General features: G+C 44.7%; 1 protein-coding gene across 3 annotated transcripts in view; it reads right to left on the reverse strand.

The window, feature by feature from the left end:
• Nucleotides 1–15,654, reverse strand: part of sdk2b (sidekick cell adhesion molecule 2b) — a 174,694-nt gene that overhangs the window by 10,563 nt on the left and 148,477 nt on the right. For all 3 annotated transcript variants that reach the window (XM_066664601.1, XM_066664600.1, XM_066664602.1), the window contains exons 26-37: nucleotides 4,690–4,805; nucleotides 4,405–4,594; nucleotides 3,074–3,172; nucleotides 2,808–3,002; nucleotides 2,434–2,635; nucleotides 1,889–1,992; nucleotides 1,623–1,693; nucleotides 1,380–1,515; nucleotides 970–1,026; nucleotides 742–843; nucleotides 510–625; nucleotides 161–347 (exon numbers count right to left, since the gene is read on the reverse strand). In XM_066664601.1, the coding sequence (XP_066520698.1) occupies nucleotides 161–347; nucleotides 510–625; nucleotides 742–843; nucleotides 970–1,026; nucleotides 1,380–1,515; nucleotides 1,623–1,693; nucleotides 1,889–1,992; nucleotides 2,434–2,635; nucleotides 2,808–3,002; nucleotides 3,074–3,172; nucleotides 4,405–4,594; nucleotides 4,690–4,805 (1,575 nt within the window). The remainder of the gene's footprint in view (nucleotides 1–160; nucleotides 348–509; nucleotides 626–741; nucleotides 844–969; nucleotides 1,027–1,379; nucleotides 1,516–1,622; nucleotides 1,694–1,888; nucleotides 1,993–2,433; nucleotides 2,636–2,807; nucleotides 3,003–3,073; nucleotides 3,173–4,404; nucleotides 4,595–4,689; nucleotides 4,806–15,654) is intronic.

Raw genomic sequence — 15,654 nt, forward strand, 5'->3', positions numbered from 1 at the left:
AGAGAGAGAGAGAGATCCTCACAGCTATGTTCCTGTGTCTAGAATAAATTCCTCTCAGTGAAGCAAGTAGCTGTGCACTTGATTGTGGAATACGGGGAACACAGGGAGATCTAGATACTGTCAGAGGAAGTAGAGATAAGGGCTCTATGTGGTGTTGTACCTGCTTGCTGAGTGCGCCCCCTGGTGGGGGGGCTGAGAGGGCTATCCCCGGCGGCGTTGAAGGCGGAAACACTGAGGAGGAAGGTGGTAAACGCTGTTAAATTCTTCAGCTTCACTCCTCTCTCCGGCAGGAAGAGGGTTCTCAGCTTCTCCGACTCATTCCTGCGCTCGTACTCCCAGAAATACACCTGAAACAACATCAACAACAACAGTAAACACAGTGCAGGTGAATAGAACCAGGCATCCTCTAAAGTACATGTCTCACTCTCTACCTGTCTTACTCTCTTTATCTGAGCCAGAGAGGACAATATGACAATATAATAATAAAAATAATTTAAATAAATGATGACCTTATAACCCTGAATGTCTCCGTTCTGAGTGTCCAGAGGGGGCGGGTCCCAGGTGATGTCTAGCTGAGTGGCAGTAGCTGAGTGGATGGCCACATTTTGGGGCGGAGCTGTAGGAACTGTGTGAAAATGTTATAAAATTAAGTACATGAGAAACACACCTGAGCCAGGTAAGGATTATAAGTGTGAAGGTGCAGGTGCAGGGGCTGATGGGATTTGTAATGTTTTGGCTCACCAGCTTCTCCTACAAACACTTCCTGTGGAGAGCTGGTCGGCCCCTCCCCCACAGCATTGTACACGCTCATCCTGATCTCATAGCGCTTGTGTTTACTCAGGTCTACAACATACAAACACACACACACACACACACACACACACACACACACACACACACAGTGTAAATAAACCAGATTAGGCTTTAATACGGTCAATTAATATTAAAGTAGAAACTATGAAGTCTTACTGTCCAGTTCATACTGGTTGAGGGAGGGGTCACTGAGGTTACGTATACTGTACGGAGCTGTGTGTGTGTGAGTGAGAGAGAGAGAGATAGAGGAAAAAAATTAATCAGAATCTTGCTCTTGCTGCTGGTGTGAAGAATAGAAACCTCTGAACAATTCCCAGGTGATTGCTAGGGTGGTGCTATAATGTTGTTAGGTGGTTGTTAGTGAGATTCTAGGTGGTTGCTATGGTGTTATTATGTGGTTGTTAGCATGTTGCTAGGTTGTTCTAAGTTTGTTGATAGCGTGTTCATATGTGGTTGCTATGGTGTTGTTAGTGTTGCTAGGGTGTTATTAGATGGTTGCTATGGTGTTGATTGGAAGTTGCTATTATAATAGAGAGAGGGAGAGAGAGAGACTGGTAAGGTCTCACAGGTGAGCTCGGTCCAGCTGGTGGATGGAGAGTTAACCGTTTGGACACCGAAGCTCCGCAGTCGGTCGTAAAGCAGCTCTCGGAATCGGATTCGGAAACCCAGAGGAATACCATTAATCCTCTCTTCCGCAGGGGGCTGCACATTTACATATTCACCCTTAATGTACATACATTTACATATTCATTACAGATCACTTACACATAAATGCAATGATTCAGACAAAGAATAAAACCACAGCCGACCTGCCAACGAATCAGCACTGAGGTGGTGGTGTGGGGGGTGACAGAGAGGATTATGGGAGATTCATCTGGAGCTGGAGAGAGAGAGAGAGAGAGAGAGAGAGAGAGAGAGAGAGAGAGAGAGAGAGAGAGAGAGAGAGAGAGACTTATATTATTTTAGCTTGACATTAGACTCTGGAACATTTGTGGAACAAATCCTCATGTTGTGAGGATTTGATGGCATTCAGCCTCAGAAACATCAGCCAATTTTAAAGCAGCTCTGTGCTCACCGTCCTGCAGCGTGGTGACGGCTTCACTGTCCTCACTGTACTCACTGTCTCCAATATCATTAGTGGCTTTCACTCTGAACTGATACGACGTGAAAGGCTTTAATCTGAAACACACACACACTTAGAATCTGACACCAGTAACTTGCTCCAGAAAACCGCCATCCTCTTCATGACGACCACAGGAGACAGATCTGGGCATAGGCCACTCACGCTCACGCTCTATGGAGCCTGGCCCCGTCCTGTTGAAACACCCATGGACTTCCCAAAAAAGAAGTCACCATGTGTCTGTATTGATTAAAGTGTGATGAGGGTTTCTCCTGCAGAGCAATCTGAGGGCTGGAAGGTCAGGCTCATTCAGCAGTGGTGACCAACTTTGTCTGACTTTGTCCGACCTTGTTCGACACAGACTGGTATTCATTTATGGCTTTCTACAAATCTTAGATTGTTACTTTTATTTATATTTAATGTTTGGAAACAGAGCTCTGAGAAGTGGAATAGTAATGTGATAAAGCAAATAATAATAATAATAATCTCTGACTCGGTACCTGTGGACGGTGTAGGCGGTGGAGTCATGGCTGACTGACGCTGACTGGACGGTCCAGTTGCATTGAGGAAGTTCTCGGACCTGGACAGTGTAATATCGCACTGGAGAAAGACCATCACTTCCTGGTTGCCATGACAACAGCACACTTCGAGACTGTACACTCTCCTGTGGCACTATGGGATGACTGGGGGGCTGGGGTCTCACTGGGTTCGCACATACACACACAGAAAGTGAGTTGGGGGGTGTTTCTGATAAAGTGGCCAGTGGGTGTCAGTAGAGGGCAGGGTGTTTCTGATAAAGTGGCCAGGGAGTGTCGGTAGAAGGGGGATGTTTCTTATAAAGTGGTGTTTCTTATAATGTGGTTGCCATGGTTACCTCTCTTCTCCGTGGTGACAACCAGTGCCTCAGCGGCCTCCCCCCAGCCCTTGCGGGTCTGCGCGGTGATGCAGAAGGTGTAGACGGACTCTGGCTGTAACGCTGTGACGGTGAACTGCCGCGCACTCGGGTTCAGAACCTCCACCGTCGCAGAGCTGCTGCTCGATAAGTTCAGACGATATGTGATCTGATACGCTGGAAACAACAGAAAAATAAACAACTCTGTCTCTGGACCCTCCCTCCCCTTTCTGCCTCCCCCCATTTACCCAGTATGATGCCGTTGGGCTGGGACGGAGATTGCCAGATGAGTCTAACAGATGTGGTACGGACCTCAGGGAACAGAATACCAACCGGAGGGCCAGGTACTGGGAGAAAAACATAAACACAGAGTTTAATATTGCACTTAATGCATACACACCCACCCACCCCCCCACACACACACACACACATAAACACACATACACACACACACAACAATGATTTAGTACTGTAATTAAAGTACAGGCGGACTGTATGGTATCGGAGCAGCAGTAATACAGTACCGTAATTAAAGTACAGGTGGACTGTATGGTATCGGAGCAGCAGCAATCTAGTACCGTAATTAAAGTACAGACAGACTGTATGCTACCAGAGCAGCAGTAATCTAGTACCGTAATTAAAGAACCGGCGGACTGTACGGTACCAGAGCAGCAGTAATCTAGTACCGTAATTAAAGTAAAGGCGGACTGTATGGTATCGAAACAGCAGTAATATAGTACCGTAATTTAAGTATAGGTGGACTGTATGGTATCAGAGCAGCAGTAATCTAGTACCGTAATTAAAGAACTGGCAGACTGTATGGTATCGAAGCAGCAGTAATCTAGTACCATAATTAAATTACAGGCGGACTGTATGGTATCGGAGCAGCAGTAATTTAGTACCGTAATTAAATTACAGGCGGACTGTATGGTATCGGAACAGCAGTAATCAAGTACCATAATTAAAGTACTTGCGGACTGTATGATATCAGAGCAGCAGTAATCTAGTACGATAATTAAAGTACAGGTGGACTGTATGGTATCGGAACAGCAGTAATCTAGTACCATAAATAAAGTACAGGTGAACTGTATGGTATCGGTGCAGCAGTAATCTAGTACCGTAATTAAATACAGGTGGACTGTATGGTATCGGAGCAGCAGTAATCTAGTGCCGTAATTAAAGTACAGGCGGACTGTATGGTATCGGAGCAGCAGTAATCTAGTGCCATAAATAAAGTACAGGCAGACTGAATGGTATCGGAACAGCAGTAATCTAGTTCCGTAAATAAAGTACAACCAGACTGTATGGTATTGGAGCAGCAGTACTCTAGTACCGTAATTAAAGTACAGGTGAACTGTATGGTATCAGAGCAGCAGTAATCTCGTACCATAATTAAAGTACAAGCGGACTGTATGGTATCGGAGCAGCAGTAATCTAGTACCATAATGAAAGTACCTCAATTCAGTACACTTATGTATTACGGAGAACTGCATTACAGTGTTGTTGTGTATCATGTCGTGCTATATTGCAGTGACTGATGTTGCCGTGGCAACAGGGGTGTTGCGGTTGCGGTGGTTACCATCGTCCAGGGTGCGCTCGAGGATGGGTGGAGTGCTGGACCGTCCATCTCCAATGCGAGTGAAGGCTAGAACCTGGATCTCATACAGAACGTACTTCCCCAGACCAGTCAGCTGCACGCTGTGGGAGGAGTTCCCCTCCACCGTCCAGAACTGCAGCGGGGCATCGGAGTACTTCTCCCTGTACACCACCTGGGGCAGGGGTGGTGGTAGAGAGGGGCATCCGAGATCATAAATACAGTAGTGTGTCTCCGGCCAGGACTGAAATCACTCCCTGAGGAACCCACCTTATATCCCAGGATCAGTCCATTTCTATCCGACTCCGGAACCTCGGACCACCGGACAAGCACACTGCTCGAGGTCGTCGCAAATGCAGAGACATTAGTGGGTCCACAAGAGGGCACTAGAGAGAGACAGAGAGAGAGAACAGAGGAGATAGAAAACAGAGAGAGAGAAAGAAAGAGCACAAGAGAGAGAGACTTTGACTTTCAACACACCTTTAATTCAAAATTATTTACAAATAATAACCAAGTTAAAAAAAACAATTAACTCAAATAAAATAAAATAGAAAATAAATAAATAAATAAATAAATAAATAAATAAATAAAATAAATAAATAAATAAATAAATAAAAAATACTTTCACAGATTCAACACAAGCACCCAGCCCCCCACACGGCAAAGAAAAAGTCCACATTGTCAGTAACAGAGTAGTAGCTGATCTCCACAGTGAACCTTTTCATAATTAAACCCCTGACCATCGGGACGGGGTCAGTAGCCCCAGTACCTTTCATTTTATTTTTCCTGGTGCACCAGATGGCCAGTTTCGCAGCACCGCATAGAAAATTTAACATCACTACTCTGCCCTTATTAGCAGCTGAATACTCAGGACCATAAAAGAAAAGACAATCAGTAAAAGAGCCAAAAAATTTCATGCCCCACTCTTTAACCACACCCAGCATGGGATGTAGCCGGGCACACAGCAAGAACAAGTGGGACAAGGTCTCGGTCTCACCACAAAAAGGACAGACGTCCCCAAGTGCGGGATCAATCCGTGCCACGTGTCCGTTTGTGGTTATAATCCCATACACAATCCTCCACTGGAGGTTGCTCACCCTCTTCTCGATGGGTCTTTTGTACAGGGACCGCCAGCTACGTTTAGGGGAAGCATCCGTCGGAACAACCTCGGCCCACCCAGACTCCTTCACGTCCCTCAGGCTGTGCCGATGGATTGCTTTAACACAAGCCTGGTACAGGGTCTGCTTGTGTAGAACACTGTAAAACCCAAGAGCAGGGGTGTCTAAAGACAGGAGTGTCCCCTGCCCCTCCTGCCATTCCTCCTGGTCCATGTCCATCACCAGCTCAGGGAACGTGACCTGCTGACTCAGATGTTGTTCCACAGGGGTGGCGTCCAGGTACTTACAGGCAACAGCAGAGAGGTCAGCCCTCAGCCGGTCCAGCAGCTGCTGAGCTAACCGCACCGACCTCAGACCAACCATATCAGCCAACCTCTCTGCAGGCACCCAGTCTCCACCCCTCCGCAGGTCACGAACCTTAACAAGTCCACTTTCCAGCAGGGCAGTCCTCAAAGCTCCTGAGACCAGTTGCAATGAAGGAAAAAAGGCGTTGTGGAACAGTGGCTCCTCGAATATCCACGCTGAAGGCACTGTGGAATTGTCCCTCGAAAAAGAGAACAGGCGCCATGCCTCCAGCGCTGCTCTGTAAAATGAAGTCAGCCCCATCAAATCCACCCCTTCCAGCAGAAGGGAGAACAGGTGCCGGTCCAGCCCCAGACCACCAGCGCACCGCAATAGAGCATAGGCCACAACTTTCCAGCCCCTCTCTCCTCCGTACAGCAACCGCTGCACAGCCTGCAAACGCCGACCGGATGTTGATAAGTCCCTGTCCCCCCTCCTGCACAGGCAGATACAGGACCGCTGCTCTGAGCCAGTGTTGTCCAGACCAGAAGTAGTTCCCCAGTATTTTCTGGATGTCATCAATCAGTTGTCTGCGTGGGTTGAGAACAGTGAACCTGTGCCACAAAGCTGATGCAACTAGGTTGTTCACAAGCAACACTCGACCCCTGTATGATAACTGGGGGAGCATCCAGGACGATGAAGACAACCTGGCACAAACTTTCTCCACAACACCTTCCCAGTTCATTGCTATTGCTGCTTCAGTGCCCAGCCAAACCCCTAAAAACTTGATGCTGTGACTGCTCCACCGAACCCCTCCCGGGAGTGAGGGAACATATTGTTCCGACTCTGAGAGCAACACCACAAAGCCTCAGTCTTGTCCCAATTAAGTTTGGCAGAAGTGGCCTTACTATAAACTTGCAGTGTGTCTTGCAGACAACATCCTGGTAATTTTTAACTATAACTGTGATGTCGTCTGCATAGGCAGAGACTTTATATAAAATGTTCATAATATTTAAACCTGACAGTCTTTTCCTAATTAAAACCAGAAAAGGTTCCACTGCAAGTGAGTAGAGCTGTCCAGACAAAGGACAGCCCTGCCGTATCCCCCTACTGACAGGAACAGGAATACTCATACCCCCTCCCGCCTTAATCAGACAGGAGGCCCCTGAGTAGAGCAGTTTCACCCAAGACATAAAACCATCCCCAAAACCAAAAGCATGTAGTTTCAAACAGATAATCGTGATGTACACGATCAAATGCCTTTTCTTGGTCCAAAGATAAAAAGCCAAACTCTAAATGAAACATTTTTGCAAAGTCATACAAGTCTCTAATTAAAAACAGATACAGTCATAAACACAGCATTGAGGCACACAGTAAGACTGGTCCTTATGAACAATCGTGCTTAAAACACCTTTATGTCTGTTTGCTATACAGCGGGAGAGTCCAAACATAACAGTGAAACAGGTCTCCAGTTTTTTAAAAGGCAGAGGTCTCCCTTCTTCGGGAGGAGGGATAAAAGGGCGCGCTGACAACTACTCGGGAGCATCTCAGCATCGAGGCCGGCCAGCAGAACCTCACACTAGTCCCTCCCGAGGATCCCCTAGAAAGCCTTGTAGAAGTCCACCGGCAGACCATCGATATCAGGCACTCTCCCAGATGACAGCTGAGTAACAGCTGCAGTGAGCTCCTCAAATGTCATAGTCCCATCCAGGTCCTGCTTGTGTTGATAATCGAGTTTAGGGAGATCTTCAAGCACTGCTGATCCCGAGCACCTGCTGTGTACAGTTCAGAATAAAAGTCCACAGCCATTCTCCTCACCTCCACCGGGTCTGCTGTGACGGTTCCGTCAGCTTTATGGATAGACACCAAAGACTTGTGTTGATGAGAAAATTTCTCTAAATTAAAAAAGACGGCAGTAGGAGCATCCATGTCCCGCACCGACAAGAACCTTGATCGCACCAGAGCTCCCTTAGCTTTCTCCTTTAAAATATCACTCAGTTCCTGTAACTTTACTGTGAGATCCGCCCGCAGATCCAGTGAATTCTGAAGAATCATGAATTCATATATTTTAGAAATGTCCTGTTCCAGTTTTCTCACTGACACCCTCAGTTTGGAGGTGGAATAAGCGGTGAAGTCCTGACAAAAAGCTTTAATTTGGGCCTTCCCACCATTGCATAAGGTTCACAAAATCACCTTTTTTACCAACCCACTCTCCCCAAAACAATTTAAAATGATCACTTTTAGCATGTCTGCTAAACGTGTCTTATTATAATACCACAATGGCCTGCCAGAGGTCTGAGGAGCAACAGAAAAGATCACAGTACATAAATGATGATCAGAGAAAGAGGTGGGCTGAATGGTAGACTGACTGATCATATTACGAGCACCATCAGAAACATAGAAATGGTCCAAACGGGCCGCAAACACACCCCCTTCAAAAACCCTAACCCAGGAGTACTGTCTGACAGAAGGGTGTTTTTCCCTCCAAACATCAACTAAATTAAACCCAGATAAAACAGTGTCCAAAGTCTGAGCAGACTGAAAATGAGTCTCTTCCCCGTTCCTATCATTAACAAAATCCAAAGTGCAGTTCCAATCCCCTCCCAGCACAACAGTGCCGTCTGAAGGTAGGGACTGCAGTAACTGCTCCAGTCTCACAAACAGCTCACCTCTTTCTGCACCTCTGTTTGGGGCATACAAATTAATAAAAATAAACACATGATCACAGAGTCTGGCTTTAAGTATGAGAAGTCGTCCAGCTCCAATTTCATCAACAGACAGTACGTTCACTCTAGTGGACTGAGAGAAAAGAATCGCAACCCCTGCGCTAACATTCGAACCATGGCTAAGAAACGATTCCCCTTTCCACCACAGACCCCACTCAGAGGCTGAGGCGTCATCACTATGTGTTTCTTGTAAAAAACATACATTTAATTTCTTAAGAGAAAAAAATTCATAAAAAGGGACCTGTTTATCTGTCTCTATGTTCAAACAAATTAACGTTCAAAGAGAGACAGTAGTAGAGCAGGAGACAAGCAGAAAGATCAAGAGAAACCCTCTTCCTACATGCTCCGTGTTCAGACATATTTACGGACAGAACCACGACACACAACAGACTTAGCACTTTTTATTTTCCTGATCGCAGTTACGAGTTAGGTTTTTTTAAACGGAAACGCGTTTGTTTCAAAAGAATATCATAACCAGTTATCTTCTGTGCCCTGACCTCAACAGGTCTGCCCTTAGTAGCATCCAAGAACGAGTTTATCTGCTCCACAGAGTACAACATCCCACTTCCAGACTGACTCCCTCCAAAATCAGACGCCTCAGACATCCTGTTCTCCTCCATAGCCTCCTCCTGAGACAAATCCATACCACCACCATGTCCCAAACTCACCTCTTCACTGATCTTAACAACAATATCTACCCTATCACCAATCACCCCCACCCCATCAGCTGCAGTAGAGGCCTGGTCCTCCTGCGCAGCCATCTGTTTGTTTAAAGGGCATTCCGCTTATGCCTACTGCTCTTGTACTGAAAACATTTCAGATTGTCCGTGGTCGCCTACACAGTGTACGAGTTGTTATCGTGAAACACACGGAACACGGCGTTGAGCGATTTGTGTGGGCTGTTCAGAAACATAAACACCTGCCTCCTGAAGGACAGGACGTGTTTCAGTGCCTCGTTCTTACAGCCCAAAGGAATCAGCTTCATTTCACCTGCAAACTTCCCAAAGCGGCTCAGTTCTTGTCTGATAGACTCATTAGATACAAAGGGTGGGAGATTGGAGATGGTGACCCTCGACGCCAGTGTGAACAAAGGAGACACCGGCACAAAAGTCTCCAAAACCTCAATACCTCTCTCCACCAGTTTAGCAACCAGCTGCTCCTCCCTCACAAACACCACCACTGCTTTATTCATCCGCTACGCGGAACAGATCTTATCATGCCCGACTTTCTCTCCCACCGCAAGCAGCACGTCCTCCACCGTGGCCTGGGCCGGGGGGACGTACCTGAACCCGTTCGCACGGGAGAGAGACGGCATCACCGCCGCGAGGCAAGAGGCCATTACTCACCCCACAACGCTCGCGGCGGATTATCGATAACACTAGTGTTAAGTAGCAAGTGTGAACACTAAGAAAAACCCAACACCAAAGTTAAAAGTAACTAGAGCCGCTAGCGGCTATCTGCGGGTTCAAGCACTAACTGGCTTAATAGGCCGGTCAAGTCAAATCTGACAACTCCTGTACTATGAATTGATCAGGAGAGGATGTATTGACATTTGTGGCTATGGCAAAATTGTTAGACATTGAGCCAAGTAGGTATATACAGTGTCAGATTATTTGTAATAGGTGCTTGTGTTTGTGACTTGTGTTCTACAGTCTCTGAGGGTTGTTTGTTTCTGTGTGATGTGTGTGATGTCAGAGGGCCTTTGTGTGATGTATGTAATTTGTGAGCAGTGCTTTTAAAATCGGACAGACTCCTTCAGAAAAGTAATATTGTATATTACTATATACATTATATACTATAAACTTGTATATTACAGATGCTGATCATAAAATTAGAATATCATGAAAAATTTGATATGACTAATTTTTAATTATGATAAATATTCATATTCATATGGTATGGCCATTGACGTGTGCAGGTGAAAAGGATCTTAACCTCCATATAGATCAACAAAACAATATTTAGTTTTGTAGTTCTATCTGGTGGTGAAAGAATTTACTACTGTAGCATAGTGTTGCTAAGCAGTTATAGTATAAATGCACATACAGAACTATTTAAGGGAGTACTACTCTACGGCTATTTTCCTAACATGGACATATGTGGTATCAGCCGAATCCTAAAGACCTGACCTATAATAATTATTATTATCAATAAAATGTTGGACTTTCATCACTATGTGGCTTACAGGCCCCTCTCAATAATAGAGATCCAGCATGAATTCTAGAAATCACAAATGCACCTAGAACTCAAAAACGCTTTCCCCAAAAATTTCAAAACTGCACATGCTTGATCAGTATAAGGATCAGATGACATGATTAAATTATGTTGCCACTGCAATCCTAGATGGCGCTATAACACAAAAAAGCCAATGTAATCAGTTATTGACAAATTGTAGCGCCCCCATTTGGTGGATTTGAGTCATATTACACATGCTTCTTCAGAGTATGACCCTACATAAGTATGTCAAGTTTGGTCTAGATTGGGCTTAATTTGTTTGAGTTATGGCTGAAAGTATTTACAAAGCGCTGCACGCTTCAATTAATTGATTTATTACAACAAACGTTTGTCCAAATGTTGAACTTTTCTTCATAATTATTTACCGACAGACTCTGCAGATTTCAACAAGGTCAATTGTTTGGAAATAGAGCCAAATTCCATGGACTAGTTCGAAAAGATTCAATTTCGAACATCTGGCGATTGAGAAAACATGATGCATTTTTTGACAACACTTGCAAGTACAAAGTTATGAGGCCCTCTGCAGAGTATACAGAGAAGCAAACTGCGTGTTGATATGCTTAATTTTCGCTAAGATATATCAAATTTTCTTGATATTGCGCCCCCTACTGGCTATTGTTACAAATTTTTTTATGCAATTAGGAAGTGCACACAGAAACATACCAGTCAAATCCCATGATGATTGGACCTTGTTAAGGTAGTCAAACAGCTGTTGAAATCTAATTGGCCGATGACGATCACAATTTTGCCTGAATCGCGTTATCCTTACTTTTCCACTTATAGCCTTGTCCACAGAAGCAGCATGCCAAATGGCGGTCCAATCTGCCTTGCGGATGCTGAGATATAGACTTGTAGCATTTACAGCGCCCCCTATATGAATATTTCTCCTCCTTTGACATGCTGCCTCAAAATCATATCTGGAAGTAGAATCTGAAATTTGAACACATTTGAGTAAAGTATGAAATTATTATAAATTTATAAGTAAAACATATGATAAGCTGAAGAGGTTCATTTTCATATGGCGGCCATATTGAATCGAAATTTCAACATTTTTTTGATAATTATTAAGCTACAGGCTCCTACGAACATTTTGACACCAAGCTTAAGAAAAGTGGACAAAAATCCACAGAGGAGTACACAAAAGCAGGTTTTGCAAATAATGCAAAATAGCAAAAAATCTAAGTAGGCGGAGCTTAGTGGTTGTATGTACCTTTTTGATTCAGGACCCAAGGACTCAGGAAACAAAAAATTTCGACTGTACGCCACATGGGATGGAAAATCTTTTAATGAAAGCGTTTTCCTTCGCTGTAGTGCCCCCTTGAGGCCAATTGGGCTGATATTTTGTGCCTGAGTAGCGGGACCGACTACTACCTATTGACCAAGTTTCAAGTCTCTAGGCCTTACGGTTTGGGCTGTGCGATGCATTAATAAATATAGCCGCAAGCGACAATTCCCGGGGTCCAAGCTGGTATTCTCTGGTAGAAGAACAATGTGCTAGCATATGAGCTGTCCTGAGATAGTAGGGGCTTTTGGGGAAGTTTGTGTAGTGTTTGTAAGGTGTTTTATTCATATGAGCTGTCCTAAGATAGTAGGGGCTTTTGGGGAAATTTGTGTAGTGTTTGTAAGGTGTTTTATTCATATGAGCTGTCCTGAGATAGTAGGGGCTTTTGGGGAAGTTTGTGTAGTGTTTGTAAGGTGTTTTATTCGTATGAGCTATCCTGAGATAGTAGGGGCTTTTGGGGAAGTTTGTGTAGTGTTTGTAAGGTGTTCCATGCTGTTCTGGCATCTCTTTGGAGGTGTAGCATGAGATGGAGGAGTAGCGGATGACAGTATAGTATAGAGCACAGAAGTCACTCTAGAGTTGCACTCTGGTTTCTCACCCTAATGTTCAGGACCCACAAACAGCAAATATGATGTGGAGTTGCTTGTACTCAAATCTGTCATCAGTGGACACAGGACACTGTCTGCTGGCTATGTTTGGTTGTGGACTATTCTCTGTCCAGCAGTGATGCTGATGAATTTAAAACTCCCACAACTGAGCCATACCTGCTGTATGCGTGTCCAGACCATTGAAGAGCAGGATGAAAGCGAGCAGTATTTGCAGAGCAAGAAGGTAGCATATTTCCTGATACAGGAGCCACACTAAAATAGATTTTGTAGTGCTTTAAAATATGATCCTTGGTGTTCTGGTCTCTCAGCAGAACAGGAATTTAAGAGGGAGTGGTAGTGAATGAGTGGGTGAATTTCTGGTCTGCAGACAGGTGAGGGTTGGGCTTGGGGTACAGAGACAGCAGAGAACACAGAACTCACTCTGGAATTTCACCCTGGATTCTGACCCAATGTTCAGGAGCCCCACAAAGCAGAGATGATTTAAGTAGATAGTAGATTATTCTGAGAACTGCAGTGACACTGCTATTTTGGTGATAGCTGTGATAGCGTGTGTAGCCCTCTTATGAGTGAACAAGACACAGCAGTGCTGCTGGAGATTTTAACACCAGTTGCCACTCACTGTCCACACTTGTAGATACACATATTTTATTGATCAAACTTATAGATATAAAAGGCAGAGACTGTAGCTCATACATTCTCAGAACTCTACTGACACTGGCATTGTGATTATATGTCTGTGCCTGTAGCGCTCTTATGAATGAATCACACAGAGCAGTGCTGCTGGAAGTTTTAAAACCTTTGTCCACTCACTGTCCACAGTGTTACACACACCTACTCTGTTGGTCCACATCATAGAAATAAAAGCAGAGACAGTAGCTCATATATTTTCAGTATACCTGCTGTGTGTGTGTGTACTGACTATTGTAGAACATGTGAAAAGGAGCAATGAAAGTATGCACAGGAAGAGGTGGACACCTCTGTAAATTTAGATCTACAAAGTGCTGCTGTGGACAGTGGAGCTGATAACATGGACATTAAATGTAGAAATGAGGAGGTGGTTAGTGTTTATTGCTGAATATCTGCATTTCTTTGTCTGTGTTCTGTGACCTTCTCTGACTGGCAGGGGAGAGGGGAGGGGGAGAGGTGACAGTCTGTATTCACTAGTAGAAGAAGAAAGCACTAGCATACAAGCAGTTCTGAGATAGAAGGGGATTTTTGGGGAAGTCTGTGTAGTGTTTGTAAGGTGGTCCTTGCTGTTCTGGCATCTCTTTGGAGATGTAGCGTGAGATGGAGGAGTAGCAGATGACAGAGACAGCATAGAGCAGAGATGTCACTCGGGAGTTGCACTCTGGTTTCTCACCCTAATGTTCAGGACCCCCAAACAGCAGATATGATGTGGAGTTGCTTGTACTTGAGTCCGTCATCAGTGGACACAGGACACTGTCAGCAGGATGTGTTAGATTGTGGACTACTCCCAGTCCAGCAGTGATGCTGAGGGATTTATATCTCCAACACCTGAATCATACCTGCTGTATGGGTGTCCTGACCATTGAAGACCAGGATGAAAGTGAGAAATCTATTGCAGAGCAAGAGGTTAGCATATGACATTTCCTGATACAGGAACCACACTTTAAGATAGACTTTGTAGTGCTTTTACATATGATCCTTGGTGTTCTGGTGTCTCAGCAGAGCAGGATTTTAAGAGGGAGTGGTAGTGAATGAGTGGGTGAATTTCTGCTCTGCAGACAGGTGAGGGTTGGGCTTGGGGTACAGAGACAGCAAAGAGCACAGAACTCACTTTGGAATTTCACCCTGGATTCTGGCCCAATGTTCAGGAGCCCCACAAAGCAGAGATGATTTAGGTAGTAGATCAATTTAGTAGATCATTCTGAGAACTGCAGTGACACTGACATTTTGGTGATAGGTCAGTGTGAGTACTGCTCTTGAGTGAATCAGACAGAGCAGTGCTGCTGGAGATTTTAAAACCTTTGTCCACTCACTGTCCACAGTGTTACACACACCTACTCTGTTGGTCAACATCATAGAAATAAAGGCAGAGACAGTAGCTCATATATTTTCAGCATACCTGCTGTGTGTCTGTCCTGACCATTGAAGAACATGTGAAAAGGAGCAATGAAAGTATGCACAGGAAGAGGTGGACCCCTCTTTGTAATTTTAAAGCTACAAAGTGCTCCTGTGGACAGTGGAGCTGATAACAAGAACATTGAATGTAGAAATACGGAGGTGGGCATACTTTTAGTGTTTATTGCTGTAGATCTGCATTTCTGTGTCTGTGTTCTCTGGCCTTCTCTGACTGGCAGGGGGGAGGGAGAAGGACGGGCCGAGGGGGGAATCTGCCAAGCAGAGTCTGCAGGCATACATGAGATGTAGCCGACATATATTTGATCAAGAACTAGTCCTTGGATCAAATCCCAATATGGACATATGTGGTATCAAGAGAATCGTAAGAACATGAGCTGTAATAATTACCAAAAGAATATGGAACTTTCATTACTGTGTGATTGCAGCCTCTGTTTAAATAGAGATGTGTAGCTGACCTTCGAAACATCGCATAACAAAAAGCTGTAACTCAAAAATGCTTTAGCCATAAGTTCTGAAAATGTTCAGGCTCCTTTCCCATGGTCTTTAGAGGTGAGGTGACAGTCTGTATTCACTAGTAGAAGAAGAAAGCACTAGCATACGAGCTGTTCTGAGATAGAAGCGGATTTTTGGGGAAGTTTGTGTAGTGTTTGTAAAGTGTTCCATGCTGTTCTGGCATCTTTTTGAAGGTGTAGCATGAGATGGAGGAGTAGCGGATGACAGAGATAGTAAAGAGCACTCTGGAGTTGCACTCTGGTTTCTCACCCTAATGTTCAGGACCCCCAAACAGTAGATATGATGTGGAGTAATTTGTACTCGAGTCTGTCATCAGTGGACAGAAGATTCTCTGCTGGCAGTGTTTGGTTGTGGAGTATTCTCTGTCC

The sequence above is a fragment of the Hoplias malabaricus genome, chromosome 3, assembly GCF_029633855.1.
Source record: "Hoplias malabaricus isolate fHopMal1 chromosome 3, fHopMal1.hap1, whole genome shotgun sequence".
Classification (NCBI taxonomy): domain Eukaryota; kingdom Metazoa; phylum Chordata; class Actinopteri; order Characiformes; family Erythrinidae; genus Hoplias; species Hoplias malabaricus.